Raw genomic sequence first — 19,408 nt, 5'->3', positions numbered from 1 at the left:
AGGAACAAGGGAAACTGTGTTATTTTTGGAGTGTGCGGATGTTAGAGCTTTTCTCATGGGTGAGACAGCAGTAGAGAGAATGTGTGTATGTGTGTGGCACTATGGGTAGTGTGTTTATGTGTGTGTGTGTGCGTGTGTATGGTGCTGTGGGAGTGTTTATGTGGCAGTGGGTGTGTTTGAGGGAGTGTGTGCACAGAGACATCTGCGTTAATGGGCTGCAGGTGGAACAACTGCTGGTCCGAGTCGGCAGGAGGTGCAGAATCTGCAGATGGCTTTAAAAAAACTGAAAAAAGAATACCCCCCCCCCCCCCCCCCCCAAGCTCTTAACGCCTCTTCAACACACACGTTTGACATATGTGTGTCCTCACTCACATTCACAAAACCCACGTAAACACATGTGCACACCCTTGTCCCACATTCTGCAAAGTCAAAAGGAAACGACGGCAATGCATCAAAAGGGCTTTCGAACACAAGGACGTGTGCACGAATGAGGAATGAAAGGTAGTGCCAGTGTGTGCGTCATTTTCAGGTAGAGGGTGGTTTCTCTGTGATAAGGATTCGAATTGGACTGAAGTATCTACTTTGGGTACACCCCCCTCAGCTATGCAGCTGCTAATTGTAAACCTTTTATCATCTTTTGTGATACAGTCAGGGCTGAGCAGACCTTTATTAAACAAGGGCGTTGTCGTTTGCGAGAGGCCATCCGCTGGCCAGTGCCGTGTGAGTGATGCATCACAAGTGCGTCTGAACGCAGAGATGAAGGAAAACCAACAGAAAAGGCTTGAGGATTTGAAAATCAGCCGGATCGCGTTGGTGAATTCCAGGGCCGCGTCTGATCCGCACTCAGGAACAGAACATCCCTGCAGAGACCACCACTGGAAAACTCTGCTCACTCCCGTCAAACGGAAACTTTAACGGGAGGAGAGGTAAGTGGGCATGAGGGAAGAGGAGAAGACGAGAAGAGGGGGGGAGAGGAGAGGAGAAAGAAGTCCAGAAAGAAAGGCAGTTATGAGAGTTGAAGGAAAGAGGTATGGAAGAAAAACAGAAAAGAGAGAGAAGGCCAGGAGAGAGGGAGAGTATTAATGTAGTGGCAGACATGAGGGTGATGACAATTTTATGCCTGGGTGAATAGCACAATAGCACAATGCTGCAGCCTAAGGCTTCATTTCAGCTTAGGCTCCTGGTGCAGTTCACGACACATCTTGTGTGTATAATCTCTTACACTCTCTCACTCGGTGGACGTTTCGTCTTAAAGCCTGAACCCTGCCTAATGGGGCTACACGGAGATGAGCCCATTCCAGTCTCGACCCCTCCCCCGGGAGCCTTGCCATCTTCCCTATGGCCATGAAAAACAGAACGGAAGCATAATAAAGAAAAAAACACACACACTCGTCGTTCAGGTTCACACCACGTTCAGGCGTGCTCAGCCTACGCTTACACAGTGCAGGTCCACAGTGGTACGGTTTGGATTTCTGTTTTCCACTTCTCTCAGCGTCAATTTCTCCATTCCCATTGATAAACAAAGTGGCCAGCAGGACAGCTCGCTGCAGGTTTATTTACTGCACCTGTGTTTGGGTGAGCCCATTGAATTACAGAGTACACTCTCGTATGGAGACGTAAGCTGCAATTCTTTCTTTCGACTTGTCATGTCTGCAGGCAACTGAACAGACTCCATTTCCAGGAAATGGCAGAGGGGAGGTGATTGGTTAAAAGTGCCTTTGTGTTGAGCTAGAACCAGCTTCACTTCACTGAATCCTGACTTTACGCATCTAAAACACAGGTGAGGTGAGTCTGGACTACACTATACTATATCTGTGCTACGACTCGGGGGAGCATCTTTGCTTTTTTGCTTCACCAGGGTCAGTATCGATGCTACTTCCTGTTTCTTGCCTCTTTGTGGGCATAAACGGAGATGAGTGTCATGCTGGTGCTGTCTGGTTTGTAGGAGGTTGTGGCTGATGAAGTGTAGGATCCAACTGGTCAGGTGGAGATCTCATAGTGAAACAATGACAACCATCTGACCCAAAATAACCCTCTTCATCATTACATCAATTACAGGACTAGGCAAAACCACAGTGTTTTTAATTTCACCAGCAGCTGGATGGACTGAGTCATACCTAAACAAATGTGAAATAATAAAAAGAGACAACAATATGAATTAAACAAACAAACAAACAAACAAACAAAAAGCAGAAGTCCCGAACACAATATGTTTTCACACTTTTACAAGTTCAGGTCTGTGTGTTCTATCCAAGTATCTACACGCCTTGCTTGTATTCAGTATATATATGTATATATATATATATATAATAATGCAATGTTGTAATTTTCAGTGTGAAAGAGTCAGTCAGTCTAATTGCACCTGGTCCTTCTCATGGACCACATTCTCCGCTAGGTCCAAGGAACCAGATCAGCATAGTGCTCAATACACTATGCACATTGTGTCAGGCAACTTGCTGGCGTGTCATGATTTTTTCTTCTTTCTTTCTTTTCCTGTTTTTTTTTTTTTTTTTTTTGAGGCATTTTGAACCAGTGCCGCATCACCATTCAGGGCTCCATGTTCTTTTAATTCCAGAGAATTACAGTCTTATTAAAGGGGATCCAAAATATCAACCCACGTTTTCTAGCAGAACTGAACACTACAACTCTGGGCCATCCTTGTCATCTTAGAAACCTTCTTTCCAGTCACTTTGGCCAACAGTGCACTCCTCGGACAAAGAGTCCACAAAATCACAAGCAATGTTGGAAGGTTGCTAGGCAGCTAATAATTAGAGCCACAGGGGGAGTGTAGGTTTACATCCAGGTCACTTTTTTGTTTTGTTTTCTTTCCCAGTTAGTGCCACTTGACCAGAGTATATATGATCTGAGTTCTAAATAAAAAGACTCTGTGTTAAATACAGGGTGTGCTGCCCTTGAATCTGCCTCGTTGAGGCAGCCAGGGACAAAGCAGTTACTCTGAGGACACACTAGGTTAAACCAGAGAAGTGAAAATAGCAGTTGGTATCACCACCTGAAATGGTGCAGCCGTGTCCTGGCACCAAACAGAGAAAGCTGCTTCTTAGCAGGCTTCTGGGCCAATTAAGAGCTTCCTTGGAGCCATGAACAGCAGGCTTGGTTGGAACGGAGACTAGAAGGCACAAAGGGGTCCTGCAGACACCACACTGATTAAAAAACTGTGCATCTATCCAGAACATGATTCCTAATAGCTAAATCAGGCCTATCACGTGTATGAGTAGTCTATATCTGGTATGCCTCCTTCTCGGTAGCCGCGATTCGTGCCATAGCCCGAGTTGGTCATATGGTGGGGCGGTTTGTATAGGCCTGTGCCATTGGAGGGGAAGATAGTGTGTATGATGTAATCTTCTCGTATTGGTTTGGGCTGCAGGGGCTCTCTGGCTGCCATTGGTGTCATCTGGAAGCCAGGTCCTCGGATCTCCAGGATGGTGGTGTCCTTTTTAGTGCCTGATTCAATATAATCATCATAGTGCTTGCTCTTACGCGAGCTACTGCGGCTGTAGTGATCCCTTGAGGAAAAGCGCCCGGCCCGATGCCCATACCAACAGAATACGCCAAAGATAAGTGCAAGGGAGACTATGGCTGTGGCTCCACCAATGATCCCAGCCAGTGGCAGTGAAGTGATCTGCTCTGAGCCCTGACCATCACCCTGGTTGACATCTGAAAGGCTGGGATTGGATGTTTCAGCCTTGGCGCACACCGGGACTTCGTCAGAGTCCACGTCCCCACCAGACACGCTACCTTTGTTCCCATTGCTGGAGACTAGCGGCACCATGCAGATGATGTAACTGGAAGCTGGCTGGAGAGCGGTAAGGAGATACTCCCTGCGGTCACCCCTCACCAGGGTCTCTGTGATGGAACCCATGGTGGCACTAGTCCCTAGGCGGAGCCAACTTAGCCTGAAGGAAGAAGACGGTTGAGCTACGCTCCATGTAACCCTGATGCTCTCATGGGATAGAGCCTTAACATTCAGAGCCAGGTTCTTGCCCACGCCACTGCTGCCAAGCGTGTAGTCCAAACCTGTGTCTGGAAGCCCCAGACCTGGTCGTTTGGACCGCAGGGTGAACAGGGAGCCTTGTGGAGGGGAGAGAGTCGTCGAACTGGCTGCTACTCCTGATCCACCCATTCTAGTGCCCCCAGAACTCCCTCCTCCTGTGGAGCCTGGACCAGCTACCCCTCCACCTCCAGCAGCTGCCATTTCACACTCGTCCATCTGGCTAGTAAGGTCCCTTAGTGACATGTCACGCACACGCTCTGGTGACTGGCAAGTCAGTCCTCGGACCGTGATGGTGTTCCCCTTGGCTTCCAGCCAGTCATACAGCCAGCGCAGGTTGCATCCACAGTGCCAAGGGTTGCCACGCACAAGCAGCTGCCCGAGGCTTTCCAAGTCCCGGAACAAACCTCTGGGAAGTGTGGTCAGGTTGTTACCAGAGAGATCCAGCCTCTGTAATCTACGCATTCCGTCCAAGGAGCCCCGTGGCATATGGACAAGAGCATTGTCCTGGAGGGAGAGCCTTTGCAGGTGTGCACTTGGTAAATTGAGAGGAGGAGTTTGAAGGGAGTTCCGCACCAACGAGAGCTCCGTGAGGTTTGAGAGACGTGAGAAGGTGTCATCCGCAATGCGCTGATTGGCCAGAAGGTTACCATCCAAGACAAGGCGGCGCAGAGAAGACAAGCCACGGAAAGCATGTGTGGGTATTGTTGAAATGCGGTTGTCGTCTAACCGTAGTTCCTCCAGTGAGGCCGGGAGGCCGGACGGAATGCTGGAAAGGTGGTTTCGAGAGAGGAAGAGCAGTCGAAGGCGAGGGTTGTCGGCAAAAGCCTGATCTTCTATACTAACTGTGGACACTGAATTATCATCCAAATGCAACTTCTCCAGCAGAGGGAGCCTGGCTAATGCAGCCCTCTGCAACACCCTTATGTTGTTGTCTTGGAGATGTAGCTCCCGTAAAGATGGTGGTAGATGCATGGGAAAGTCGTCCAGCTCATTATCGTAGAGATATATGACCCGCACTGTGGTGAGGTGCTCAAGAGACGTGGGCAGTCCTGCATTATCTATGTGATTGTTTTGAAGATAAAGAACGGTGGCAGATGGGGGCAGTGGTGGGATGGCACTGAGCCCACGGTCATTGCAGTAGATAAAGTCCTCATCGCAGCGGCACACAGACGGACACACCACGTCCCCCTCACCATCCAGCGCCTGTGAGGAAGCTGCAGCATACTCAAGCACCTCGGCCAATAATGTGAGGCACAGCAGGAAAAGGAAGAGCCAATCACGAAGCTCGGCCACGCTGTCAGGGGCCATGATGCCTGTGGCTCCTCTTCAAGAAGCTATGCCTTCTTCCTCTACTGGGCTACTTTATAGATCCCAGAATGTATGCGCTTCTGGCTCACTTGCAGAAGGAATCTAGAGTAAGCTCACAGCAGGCCCAGTCTGGTTAGCCTAGGGAAAGAGAGAGATAGAGCAGAAACAAGTCTGAATTAATATCCAAAGATCCCAGTGAACAAAAATCCTGAAATGCCATATTCAGTGTAGGTTTATTACATCACATATCCGAACAGATCCAAACCAATTATGTATAGTCACAACTTGACTGAACAGCAAGACTAATCTGCCTATAATTTTGAGTAAGAGCAACCAGTCATGCAGTATGAGGGTGTGAGGGAGATTAGAACAAATGGAGCAGAGCAACCTGATGACACTAGCCATCTGAGCAAAATGGAGCTTGCTGATATATAGAGCTTAATGTAACAGAACACAAGTTAATGCCAAAAGAAGGCATCCACACAAACTCTGGCCACGACAAATGGCCATGAACATACAGCTCTTTCTAAATAGCCATGTTGCACTTCTACGTGTCACTCGCTATGACGTGTGTGTACACAGAAAGCTTGGGCATTGCCTCCTCCTTGATCTAGCCTGAGAATGTTGACAGGCCTTTGCAGTATCAGCTGCGTGTGCTTGAATGGGTTCACATCCGTATGGGTTAGTGTGTGTGTGCGTGTGCATTTCAGAACCTTGTTTGTTTAAGTGTTGGAAGGTGGAATGAGTGGAATCTTGGTGAGGAATAACAGCATGATTGAACAGCTGGTCAAATGAATCTGTCAAGTAGCTTGAGGTATTGGGGTCACTTCATTCACAAAAAAAACCGAGAGAGAGATAGAGAGAGATACAGGAGGAGAGTGAAAGAGATTACAGAGCATATGGATTTGTTACTGTGCATAAAGCAGGTGCTGAATTGAATGGAACACATCTAAACAATGATGAATATAATGAAACACTATGCTGCACTTACAGGTTGTGAACCAAACGTAGGTAGGATGTTTGTGCATGTGTGTATGTGTGCATGACTTAACTGTTCATGAGTGTAAGACAGTATTAAGAAGAGTGTAAGACAGTATTTCTGTTAGAGGTGGGTATTTTTATCAGTGAAAGTATCAGCCACTTGTGCAGTCAATCTGTGATTATGGCTACAGAAGTACTTTGGTTGGGTTTATATGTGGGAGTCTTGGCCATGTACACAAATTGATCATTAAGGGTTTTCAAATTTCAGTTTCCCAAAGGTAAAAGTAAATAAGCCTGCAAAATACTGATCTATGTCTCCATTAATTGGAAGCTCGCACATCTGGAGGAAAAAGTGCTTTATATATATCCTTGAAGGTTCTCTATTGTGGACTGTGCTGTCAATAATTATGGTCTGTGCTGTGCTTGACTATGTATTGTGCTGTGTTTACCTGTCCAGTGCTGTGCAGGACTGTGGACAGTGCTGTGTATAACTATGGCCTGTGCTGTGCATGACTGTGGACTGTGCTGTGCATGACTGTGAACTGTCCTGTGTACAAGTATGCCTATGATGTTTGTTTTCACGGTTCACTTAAAATATATTTACTACATGACATTACTGTGCAGTACGTGACTGATTCACTAGGGAAACTGATGTGCAATTGCACGTGAATATGGATGTACACTCAATGGCCACTTTATTAGGTACACCTGTCCAATTGCTCTTTAACCCAAATGTTGAATCAGCCTATCACATGGCAGCAACTCAATGCATTTAGGTATGTAGACATGGCCAGGATGATCATCAGAATGGGAAAGAAAGGTGATTTAAGTGACATTGAATGTGGCATGATTTTTGCCAGATGGGCTGGTCTGAGTCTTTCAGAAATTGCTGATCTGCTGGGATTTTCACACACAACCATCTCTAGGGTTTACAGAGAATGGTCCAAAAAAGAGAAAATATCCAGTCAGCAGCAGTTCTGTGCCAGAGGTCAGAGGAGAATGGCCAGACTGGTTTGAGCTGATAGAACAGCAACAGTAACTCAGTAACAGTCGTTACAACCGAGGCATGCAGAAGAGCATCTCTGAACGCACAACACCTGGAACCTTGAGGCAGATGGGCTACAGCAGCAGAGGACCACACTGGGTGTCACTCCTGTCAGCTAAGAACAGGAAAGTGAGGCTACAGTTTGCACAGGCTCACCAAAATTGGACAATAGAAGATTGGAAAAATGTTGCCTGGTCTGATGAGTCTCGATTTCTGCTGCGATGTTCGGATGGTAGGGTCAGATTTTGGTGTCAACAACATGAAAGCATGGATCCATCCTGCCTTGTATCAACAGTTCAGGCTGGTGGTGGTGGTGGTGCAATGGTGTAGGGGATATTTTCCTGGCACACTTTGGGCCCATTAGTACAGGTTGAGCATCGTGTCAATGCCACAGCCTATCTGAGTATTGTTGGTGACCATGACCATCTCTTTATGACCACAGTGTACTTCCAGCAGGATAACGCGCCATGTCATAAAGCGCAAATCATCTCAGACTGGTTTCTTGAACACGATAATGAGTTCACTGTACTCAAATGGCCTCCACAGTCACCAGATCTCAATCCAATAGAGCACCTTTGGGATGTCGTGGAACGGGAGATTCGCATCATGGATGTGCAGCTGACAAATCTGCACCAACTATGATGCTATCATGTCAATATGGACCAGACTCTCCGAGGAATGTTTCCAGTACCTTAATGAATCTATGCCACGAAGGATTAAGGCAGTTCTGAAGGCAAGAGCGGGTCCAACCCAGTACTAGCAAAGTGTACCTAATAAAGTGACCAGTGAGCGTATGCTAGAAGTGGGTGTGTGTGTGTGTGTGTGTGTGTGTGTGTGTGTGCGTGTGCGTGTGTGTGAGGACCTGTGCATCCACTGGCATTTTTGTGCATGTATGTGTGTGCTTGTGTGTGTATGCATCTGTGTGTGGGGAGGACGTCTGGATCACCGGGGAACAGACTGAAATGCTTCTGCCCAGACAGCCTGTCGCCTGCAGTCGCCTGCACTCTCCCCCGCCCTCCCTTCAAACAGCCCCCATTCCTCCAATATTCCAGCCAATGTGGGTAGTGTGGGACTATATCAGTTTACATGCTGGGACACTGGGACAGGCCTGAGCATGTCCACAGCTCATCTATCTCTCCCAATAAAACTCACGGCATAACAATGAAACCATATCTGGCGCTTCTGGCTGTCACGTGCATGTGTGCAAAATAAAAATTATGGTTTATCACTAAGGAACACTGACATATGGGGAGGTGCGGCTGCATTTGATGGCGGGCAGGAGATAAAGCCAGTGTGTGCTTATCGCCGTGCTGACGCATGTCTGGAAATATGAGCTTCTTTGGAGTTCGGGAATTGGAAAACGAAGGATGGAGGGATAGAGACTGGAAAGATGGAGATGCTGATGAAGGCATATGACGGGGAGGGGGGGTGTCGAGGGAATGGATGAATGAGACTGGAAACAGATGGAAGGAGGACAGGAGAAAATGTACGGTGGATGTTCTGAGAGTCGTACATGTTCAGAGCTACGAAATCACCATCATATTCATCATCTCCATTTCATTTCTACAGCAGATACAACACAATCCTCCAGGCCTCCTATTTCCTTTAATGTGGAGTCAGGTGTAATGTCACATTACCTTGTCAAACACTGATTACACAATCCAAGACCAAATTTAGATGTGGGGGCTAGACATGAGCAACTCTTATAGCTTCACCTTCCTATTACTTCTGCTCTTGATTATCTTCCAAGGATGATAGAATTCACATCGATTTTCAGCCATTCCTGACACAAATGCAATTTGGCCAGTGCCCACAAAATGTACGAACACAATAATGGTAAACAGTGGAGTTGTAAAGGTGTGCTATTAGAAATTTCCCTATTACAGATTTTTATTGTTATTATTTATTTTGCGACATCTGCCTATGCCGTGAACAATATGAGTAAAACGTCTTGCAAGCTAATGCTTAAGCCTGCATAATTAATCTCTTCCACTCGGTCACTGCGCTGGTGGCATTTGTATCAAATAAAAAGAAAACAAACAGGCAGTACAAGGGTAGCAAATCTGGTGGCTGTGACCAAGTTACTATAGCAACTCTGAGTTTTCAGCAATGTTATGTGACAGAATGTAAATGTGCATTTAACATATTTACATCCTTAAATTTACAAGCTTCGAATCTACTAATTCCTGGAGTGATGTCTATTACTAAACTACATTTTGCTGTGATTCACTTAATGTTAATGATATATGTTTATGGTGAAAGAAACGGTATTTATTGAATATGCGCACAAAGAGTAAACATCAGCAAAATGCAAAGTGCGAAACTCAGTGTACACAGACACACTGCACATAGACACTATACATACAGACACCATACATACAGACACCATACATACAGACACCATACATACAGACACCATACCCACAGACACACTGCACACAGACACCATACACACAGACACCATACATACAGACACCATACACACAGACACCATACACACAGACACCATACACACAGACACCATACATACAGACACCATACACACAGACACCATACCCACAGACACCATACATACAGACACCATACACACAGACACCATACATACAGACACCATACATACAGACACCATACATACAGACACCATACACACAGACACCATACCCACAGACACACTGCACACAGACACCATACACACAGACACCATACATACAGACACCATACATACAGACACCATACACACAGACACCATACACACAGACACCATACATACAGACACCATACATACAGACACCATACACACAGACACCATACCCACAGACACACTGCACACAGACACCATACACACAGACACCATACATACAGACACCATACACACAGACACCATACATACAGACACCATACATACAGACACCATACACACAGACACACTGCACACAGACACCATACACACAGACACCATACACACCGACACCATACACACAGACACCATACCCACAGACACCATACACACAGACACCATACACACAGACACCATAAACACAGACACCATACATACAGACACAATACCCACAGACACCATACCCACAGACACCATACCCACAGACACCATACACACAGACACCATACACACAGACACCATACATACAGACACCATACCCACAGACACCATACACACAGACACCATACACAGACACCATACACACAGACACCATACCCACAGACACCATACACACAGACACCATACATACAGACACCATACACACAGACACACTGCACATAGACACCATACCCACAGACACCATACATACAGACACCATACACACAGACACCATACACACAGACACCATACACACAGACACACTGCACATAGACACCATACCCACAGACACCATACATACAGACACCATACACACAGACACCATACACACAGACACCATACATACAGACACACTGCACACAGACACCATACCCACAGACACACTGCACACAGACACCATACACACAGACACCATACACACAGACACACTGCACACAGACACCATACGTACAGACACCATACACACAGACACCATACCCACAGACACCATACCCACAGACACCATACACACAGACACCATACACACAGACACCATACATACAGACACCATACACACAGACACACTGCACATAGACACCATACCCACAGACACCATACCCACAGACACCATACCCACAGATACCATACACACAGACACCATACACACAGACACACTGCACATAGACACACTGCACACAGACACCATACCCACAGACACCATACACACAGACACCATACATACAGACACCATACACACAGACACACTGCACATAGACACCATACCCACAGACACCATACCCACAGACACCATACACACAGACATACTGCACATAGACACCATACCCACAGACACCATACACACAGACACCATACACACAGACACCATACATACAGACACCATACATACAGACACCATACACACAGACACACTGCACATAGACACCATACACACAGACACACTGCACATAGACACCATACCCACAGACACCATACCCACAGACACCATACATACAGACACCATACATACAGACACCATACACACAGACACCATACACACAGACACCATACATACAGACACCATACCCACAGACACCATACCCACAGACACCATACCCACAGACACCATACACACAGACACCATACACACAGACACCATACACACAGACACACTGCACACAGACACACTGCACATAGACACCATACCCACAGACACCATACATACAGACACCATACACACAGACACACTGCACACAGACACACTGTACACATACAGCATACACACACACACACACACACACACACACACACACACACACACCATATACACAGACACTGCACACAGACACCATACACACAGACACACTGCACACAGACACACTGCACACAGACACCCTGCACACAGACATCCTGCATGCAGACACCATACTCACAGACACCCTACACACAAGACACCCTGCCCACAGACACCCTACAGACAGATACCCTGCCCACAGACACCCTGCCCACAGGGTGATTTGTCTGTCAGGTCAAAAGGGGCTTCTTGCTGCTAGCTAGTGTCACCAAACCACAAAAACCTGAAGAAGAGAATAGAAATGAGAGTAGGGGTTTACTCATGGGTCATACAGAAATAGACGTCAGAGGTAGATTATATGACAAGACTTAAAAACCAAATCCCAGTGGGCCAGTAAAGGAGCACGTTCCACAATTAACAACATGTTGCCCACTGACTTAATTCATCCTCTCCCTCTGAATCACAAATTCAATGTAAATATTTGGTGCGTTAGTGATTAGCAGCTGAGCCAACCCCCTGCCCCACCATAAATGCCGAGCAAAGACGCTGGGTGGTGTAAAAGAGGGAAATGAAACAGTGGACATATTCAAATACAAATAAATGAACAAGAAATAGAGTTTGCATTGTCCCTGGCCCTGGGTTTGTCTCCTTTTCAGATGGTTAACCGACTGTCGAATGCAATATGCATTACGGTGATTTGTAAAGAGCTCCTTTTCTGACATCACCTTACACTTAACACACACAGAAACATTTATTTATTAGCAACACCGTGTATGTGTGCGGGTTGGAAACTCTAGGCCATCTGTTTCCATGCACAGCTAGCATTGGCCCATTCTTCATCAAGAGTCAGTGTCTGACCAGAGGGTCACTGTTGGCTGGATATTTTTAGGTGCCAGACCATTTTCAACCCAACAGTCACACCGTTGCATTCATAAACTGCCGCATGGGGGCTGTATCTGATATTCTCACGCCATCACAGGATCCGCTGTGTCCCTGGTGCACTGGTGAGAGTCCCTGGTGAGGAGTGCTGCATCACTGCTGCTCAGAATTCAGCACCCAAAAACGACCCTGTTAGCTGCTGTCTTGTAGTCAGTAACTCAACAGTGATTAACAAGGTGCAAACTGCATGTCTGCAACACCTATAAAAGGCCCCACGTGAGGTGCAGGTATAGTGGTTAGTGAGTGTATGTGAAATGTTATGTTCTAAAGTGCATTTGTTTATTTACATTATTATAATAGATTATGACAATATAAGATGTGATATTCAATATGTTACTACTGAATATATACAGAATAATATAATGCTATCACTAATAACTAATATACTTTATTCATACTGTAAACCATTGTAAAAAATGTTTTGCATTGTATGCATAATTATGTTGACGTCTGACTGGACACCATAATGGTCTCCGCCTGCAGGATGTAACCGCAGTGTCCTCGCAGTGTGTGAGGAGCGTGTTGAATCCACCGCTGAGACGGCAACAAGCAGGCAGCCGCCCTGCACATTTCGCATTCAGGCAAACACCACCCGCTCCTGCTCATTCCCATCACCTCTCCGGCTGCTGCTTCTCTCCGCCTTCCCATCTCGCCACATTCATCCCTTAATCATTGCTCCCTTTAGTCTTTCTTTCAAACAACTTTGGTTTCAAAGCTGAAAGCAGGCTACGGGCTTAAAGTGGTATTGACAGCTCTTTAACGTCCTAATGTTTTATGATAAGAAAAGCCTTTATACTAGGAAAAGCTTTTTTGGGGGGAGGGGTGGGGGGATGATTCAGTCATGCTCTCTCTCTCTCTCTCTCTCTCTCTCTCTCTCTCTCACTCTATAATTTCCCCTTCAACCACTGCATGTCTTTTTTATTTTCCCTTCAGAAAAGTCAGCCTATGATTCATCAGAACAGATCCATTGCAGTGGACTTCCTAAAGGGGAGGCATTTATTTTTCTGCACATTAGTTTTGTTGATGTGGTGCGAATGACAATTTAAAGGCTAGAGTATAGCCATTAAAGGTGCACTCATGATATTCAGAGCTCTATAAATCAAACGATATTTGCGAAACGATGATGGAGATCAAAAAGCAGATGAATAATCCATTGCCATTCAGAACTCTTCAGGCGACCGACATACCTTGGTTTTAAATTTGAGCTTGAAATTGGGAAATGCTAAACACAGCTCCACAGCTGCCCTCTGGCTAGATCTGGGATTACTTTCTGAGGGAATGGGATCTTTATAAGGAGTGCCAAAAAACAGCACTATTGTTTATTATTGACAGACAAAACATAGCCATCATGTGCCTCCTTCCTGGACATGCCCTAAGCTAGTCTTGAACTAAAAGTTCTTTTTGGTCTAGATGTGTTCTGAGTCTGTGAAAGATGTTGATGTTTCAGTCTGTTAGTGTATTTTAGATGGCTTTACTGTTCAAGAGTACTTTAAATTGCTTGTGTTATTTAGGGTGCTAACTTTGCCCTTATGTACTTTAGTATGCTCCCTTTAGTAGCAGACGCTTTACTAGAGCTCTCCTGGCACAGTGTGCTAGGGTGCTTTTGTGATCTACTGTTCTTTGTATTCTTTACACAGTACAGTGCAGAGAAAGTGTGATGGCTTCAATTGTGTTCTAAGGTATTCAAATGTGTTATTGTGTTGATCTAATATTCCTTAAGAGTTAGCTTGTTCAGTTGAAGTGCTGCGTAGGTTTTAGCTACACTGGATCCACTGGTGCAAGCTTCAGTCATTTGCTGACAGTCTGCATTCGATTTTACATCGATTGTTCACAAAGGAAGCCTCCTTATTTTTTCATATGTCAAATGATGGTTTGAACATTCATTGTGTGTGTGTATATGTGTGGGGCTCCAGACTATTAGATGTAGACATGAGGGTGTTGGCTTTCATTCTGCATGACTGCATGTCGGCCTGTGGTTAGAGTAGGTGGATACTTAACATGTCTGAATATTGCATTTGTATTCAATCCGTCATTTTCGGTTAGATAAAAAGATGGCAGTGTGTTTAAATCCAAATTGAACAACGTCTATCTCCTTTTCTCCCTCCGTCCGTGTCTGTCTCTCTCCCTCCCCTCCGTTATACTCCATATCTGAACGTGCTCTGAATGAGAAACAAGGCAGCTGATTGAGTCGCAATTTCTCCCTGCTGCTCGCATGCAAGCACTTCTGTTACATTCTGCTTCTTTTTTCAACCTTTCTGTTCCCTTCTCTCTCTCTCTCTCTCTCTCTCCTCCTCCTCTCTCTCACACACATGCACACACACTGTCTCTCCCCAATATTTCAAATTCAAGCTCTTCCTCCTGTCCATAAGCCTCTTTCATCTCCTCCTCCTCTCAATTCGTTTGCCTTTGATTCCTTCATTTCTGTCTCTTTCTTTACAGCCTATCCCCTTTTCCTGCACACCATTCTGCTTGCCGAGGTCTCTTCCATCCCCACCCCCAGTCTCTCTTCTCTTTCTCACTCTATCTGTCTGTCTGTCTCTCTCTCCCCCTTTTTCCACTGCACTCATTTAATCCTTTCTTTTCTGTGCTTTTTTCCCCCTTCCAGCTGATGAAAGCCCTTGCCTGCACAAAACAATCTGCCCCATGTCCCTGTTCCCACTGGCCAAACACGCTGCAGTAATCGGATTGGGAGACACTGGGTCTCATCCAACATCGCCCTATAACATGCACATTTCTGTCCAATTCCTTTTGAAATGTACAGCCATATTCAGTCTCATCGTGTTGAAATGTCCACCCATACACAGGTGTCTTACTGAATACAGAAGGCCCAAATGCACAGTGTTCTATGGCAAGTACTGTCGCAAATTGCTAACATATAAAGGTTTGTCCAAAAGGAAGTCTTGAAAATGCCCATTAAGGAGTGCTTTGTGCAAGCTTGGGTTGGGCTGAAACAGCGTTCTGGTGAATTTATATTTCCTCAGCCAATCACATTAAGCTTTTTGTACCTTTTAACCAGCAACAGTTAGACACAACTATTTAATGCAGCAGCACGAGCAGAACCATATAATATATTTTTATTCAATCAAACCAGAGCAAACCAGGTGAAGGACTGCTGACCAAAAATTAGTAACCAAAATAGAATGTCTGTAATACTAAAAGACAATGTAAACAGTATATCTGTGTCTCACACCCACCCCCCAACACACACACACACACACACACACACACACACACACACACACAGAGAGAGAGAGAGAGAGAGAGAGAGAGAGAGAGAGAGGGAGAGAGAGAGAGAGAGATACTCTGGCAATTAGAGTGGATGTGTACATGTCTCCTGTGCTATACTCAGGTTCAAGCTAGATTGCCTTTAAGACTCCAGCTGAACAGACTTTAGTTGTATTCTACAGAATGAGTTTTGTAGTGTTAAGTTATTAACAGTTAGAACTCATTTCTGTCAACAGATGTCATAATTATGTTTGTTGAACAGATTCCATAACCCACTTTGATTACTAAAACATCTGCCATTTTTTCTTTTACCCTTTTTGCTGCACATAGTGTTACCATGAATATAGCAGGCTTTTGAAATCTATAAATCTATAAATGGCTGCATTACTCGTGTTACTTTTTACATCATATAGATGTAAGCAATCTTAGCATTTTTGAGTGACCCGCTTAAAGCCAACACCTTATAGAACCTCATGTGGTCCTTGTGTGCTCCTCACGTGTGGTTGCCCTCCCGATCGTATTATTTCTAACCTGCCCAAAATACGTGGAATGTCTCGCATGACTATGCTATGCTATGATAGGAAAGCATATGTGGGAAGATGGCATGCTGAAAGAGAATCAACTCAAAATGCAGATTTACTATCCGATTTCTTTTTTTTCATCATGAGAGTAATTTCAAGAATTATTATTATGTATTCTCTTTGAAATGCAGACAAAATAACATAAGACTTTATCATTTCAAACAAGCACAATATTCATGGAAGATCATACCCATGCAGTCTATAACTTTCCCCTCCGTAGGTTATTGCTGGATATGAAATAATCAATATACATAATTTTATATTGCTACTTTATTGATCTCTGAGGAAGCTGGAAGGTTAAAGTAGCAGACACTCAGCGTACATTTATTACACAGTTTAGAGTTTCTAAGTTTTCATTTTTCACAAAATAAGCTAGCAGCAGAGGTTTGTGGTGGGACTGTCCTCACTCCTAATGGAAACATGATGAAGACCATGCAGTCTTTCGAAGAAAAGCAGAGAGCGCTTCATATTTGGTTTTAACATATTTAAAGCATAGCCAAGTACAATGCAGTAGTGGAGACTGCTTTGCTAGATAGAAAAGCATTTGTTTTCTTTACAAATTCAAAGTTTCATTCTCAAAAAAGTCACTCCTTGCTAATTGTTTTTTAATAAATAGCACAAGTATAAACAGGGAAATGCAAAGGCTTTGATTTCCGACGTCACACTTTTTCCGCACATCATAATGAAAAGAAATATAACTTGTGTTGCATTTCACATTTTCACTGTCATCACAGCTTTATTAATGTTAGACGGAATGTGTTCCATGTAATTTGGACAGCGCAGTACAAATAGTAAAGGGGATTTTTGGCACCTGACCCATTCTGCGCATGTGCACACACAATCGGGCTGGTTCACAGATAAGACAGCTTGTTAGCAACCATTTGCTAACATTACCTAGCAGGTAGGTAGGGGTTAAACTGAGTCTCTGGACCACCCCCCTACACACACACACACAAACAATTTATCTCTGGGTGTATGTTAGAACAAGGAGTGCAAAATAATACATTACTTCATTTTTAAATTGTTAACCATCCATCAGAACTTTTACACATTGTTATCAGCACCTCAAAAGTGTAAAAATCTTTCAAGGCCACTGTGTTGTGGCAGAAACATTATTGGCTGTACTCTGTGCTTAAAACTCATGGAACTAGTAGAAGGGGGGGGGGGGATCATCATATTTTTCAAAGCCAGTAGTGCAATGGGGTGGAGGTAAGGGTGGGTGGGTGGGTGGGTCATTGTGCTTGGGGGTGCTGAGAGGACATAGTGCCGGCCTGCTGCAGATACACCATGTATCCTGACGGACATCCTGCATTTGCCTTTTGAAACTCAACCAATGATGATGTCATAATAATTTTAAAAAGTCCCAATTCAATGTCCCAAATACTAGTAAGACAATTCTGAGATAACAGGAACATCTTTTGGTTGAGGACTTAAGATCTGAGACCCAGATCTTAGAAGTCTACTATGTCCTGCTATGTCATGCATACAGATAATGTCATAATGTCAGAGTCTCATTAATACAGATTGCTTCTATTAAATCCTATAGCAACTCTCTATATCCCATTCTTTTATAGGTGTAGATTTGTAGGTGCATCAGGCAGTGATTCTTATAATTATGGTGTTAGATCCATAACTGTTAACTAACCATTCTCTGACTCTTTCTTTTGCAGTTACCCAAAATGCAACTGTTTTCACTATGGCGTGTCTAGCAATTTCACTAGATTGAAAACCTGTCATTCAGCATGTCTGTCGATCACTATAATTACCTGATCAGATTATCAAAAATGCTGGCTGAAAACAAAGCCGTGGCTCTTCCCACTTCTATTTGCTAGCTATTCATTTGGTCAGCAGTCTCCCAGACTATCCTCCTCTTAATCACACACTGACTATCTCATTACTGCTCATCATTCACATATGCTCATTTGTGAACACTCACTCTAACCAGCTCATAAGTGCTCACTATGCAGTTATTCCACAACAAGACACCTATAAGCACACAGTTGAAAGCCACAATGGGAAAATAATAAACAGTGGTTGTTCTGTTGTGGATGTAAACATTAAAACTGTTGATGGATCAAGGGATGGGAAACACAGACACAGATAAAATAGAGGGCGTTTACCTTTAGACACAGCCAGGGTTATAAGGCTGTCTCCTGGTGCAGGCCGGGAAGCCTTAGACTCCACTTCACTGACTTAAAAGATCAGCATCCAAGTTGTAGCATGTGTTCTTTTTAGCGTTTGTGCGTGTGTGTCGCGTCCCATGAGCCTGGAGGTTTGAAGAACACTTCTGAGGGATGAGAGTACTACTGTATTCGGTTGTTTTACTCCAGAAGAACACCAGACTGAAGTTTGGGAGCACCGGATGACACCGGAAAGTCCCAAACTGAGCAGAGACTACATGGGATTATGGAGGCCCCAGTCATTTTAGTGACATAATCCACCCAAAGGCCACGTTGGCAAAGGCAAGACCTGTGTCACTTTGGTTTGTCTTATGGATACGTTGCCTTGGTTTCACTGGGAAAAACCAAAAAAGCCAGTTTCTGTGTGACGTGCCCCAGTGATGCCGACGCTAAATCAAGACTGCCAGTCCACTATCAGCATTGATCCGCCAGCTGGACTTTGGTCATCAGGCATGGTGTTTAAAACACGTGGATGGACGATTGCCGTTGCTTGCACTCGCGCTGAATCGTCGATGGAGCCCTTCGCACCACACACGATCTCTTCACGCTGTCCCTGGCGTGCTGTAGATTTTCTTTATACTGCTGATTATTTTCACTTCAAGTGAAAAGACTGCTCTTAGATGTACCAAGTAATTCAATTGATGTCCCCCACATTTGCCAGAGATGGCCTGAGAAAAGAGACCATTGATCTTTGTTGGGTCCAGAAGAGCTTTGCTCTGCCAAGAAAACAAATGGAGGTATTTATTAGAGATAAAGTCATATTAGCTAAT

At 44.8% G+C, this 19,408-nt stretch overlaps 1 protein-coding gene across 1 annotated transcript in view; it reads right to left on the bottom strand.

Moving 5' to 3' along the window:
- Positions 1 to 829: 829 nt before the first annotated feature.
- Positions 830 to 19,408, bottom strand: part of flrt1a (fibronectin leucine rich transmembrane protein 1a) — a 40,495-nt gene continuing 21,916 nt past the window's right edge. The window contains exons 2-3 of the mRNA XM_077011944.1: positions 18,579 to 19,354; positions 830 to 5,458 (exon numbers count right to left, since the gene is read on the bottom strand). Of these exons, the coding sequence (XP_076868059.1) occupies positions 3,221 to 5,320 (2,100 nt within the window). The 5' untranslated portion in view covers positions 5,321 to 5,458; positions 18,579 to 19,354 and the 3' untranslated portion in view covers positions 830 to 3,220. The remainder of the gene's footprint in view (positions 5,459 to 18,578; positions 19,355 to 19,408) is intronic.

Source organism: Brachyhypopomus gauderio, chromosome 7, assembly GCF_052324685.1.
Source record: "Brachyhypopomus gauderio isolate BG-103 chromosome 7, BGAUD_0.2, whole genome shotgun sequence".
Taxonomy (NCBI): Eukaryota; Metazoa; Chordata; class Actinopteri; order Gymnotiformes; family Hypopomidae; genus Brachyhypopomus; species Brachyhypopomus gauderio.
The sequence above is the reverse complement of the archived record's forward strand: the minus strand, read 5'-3'. Positions and strand labels throughout refer to the sequence as shown.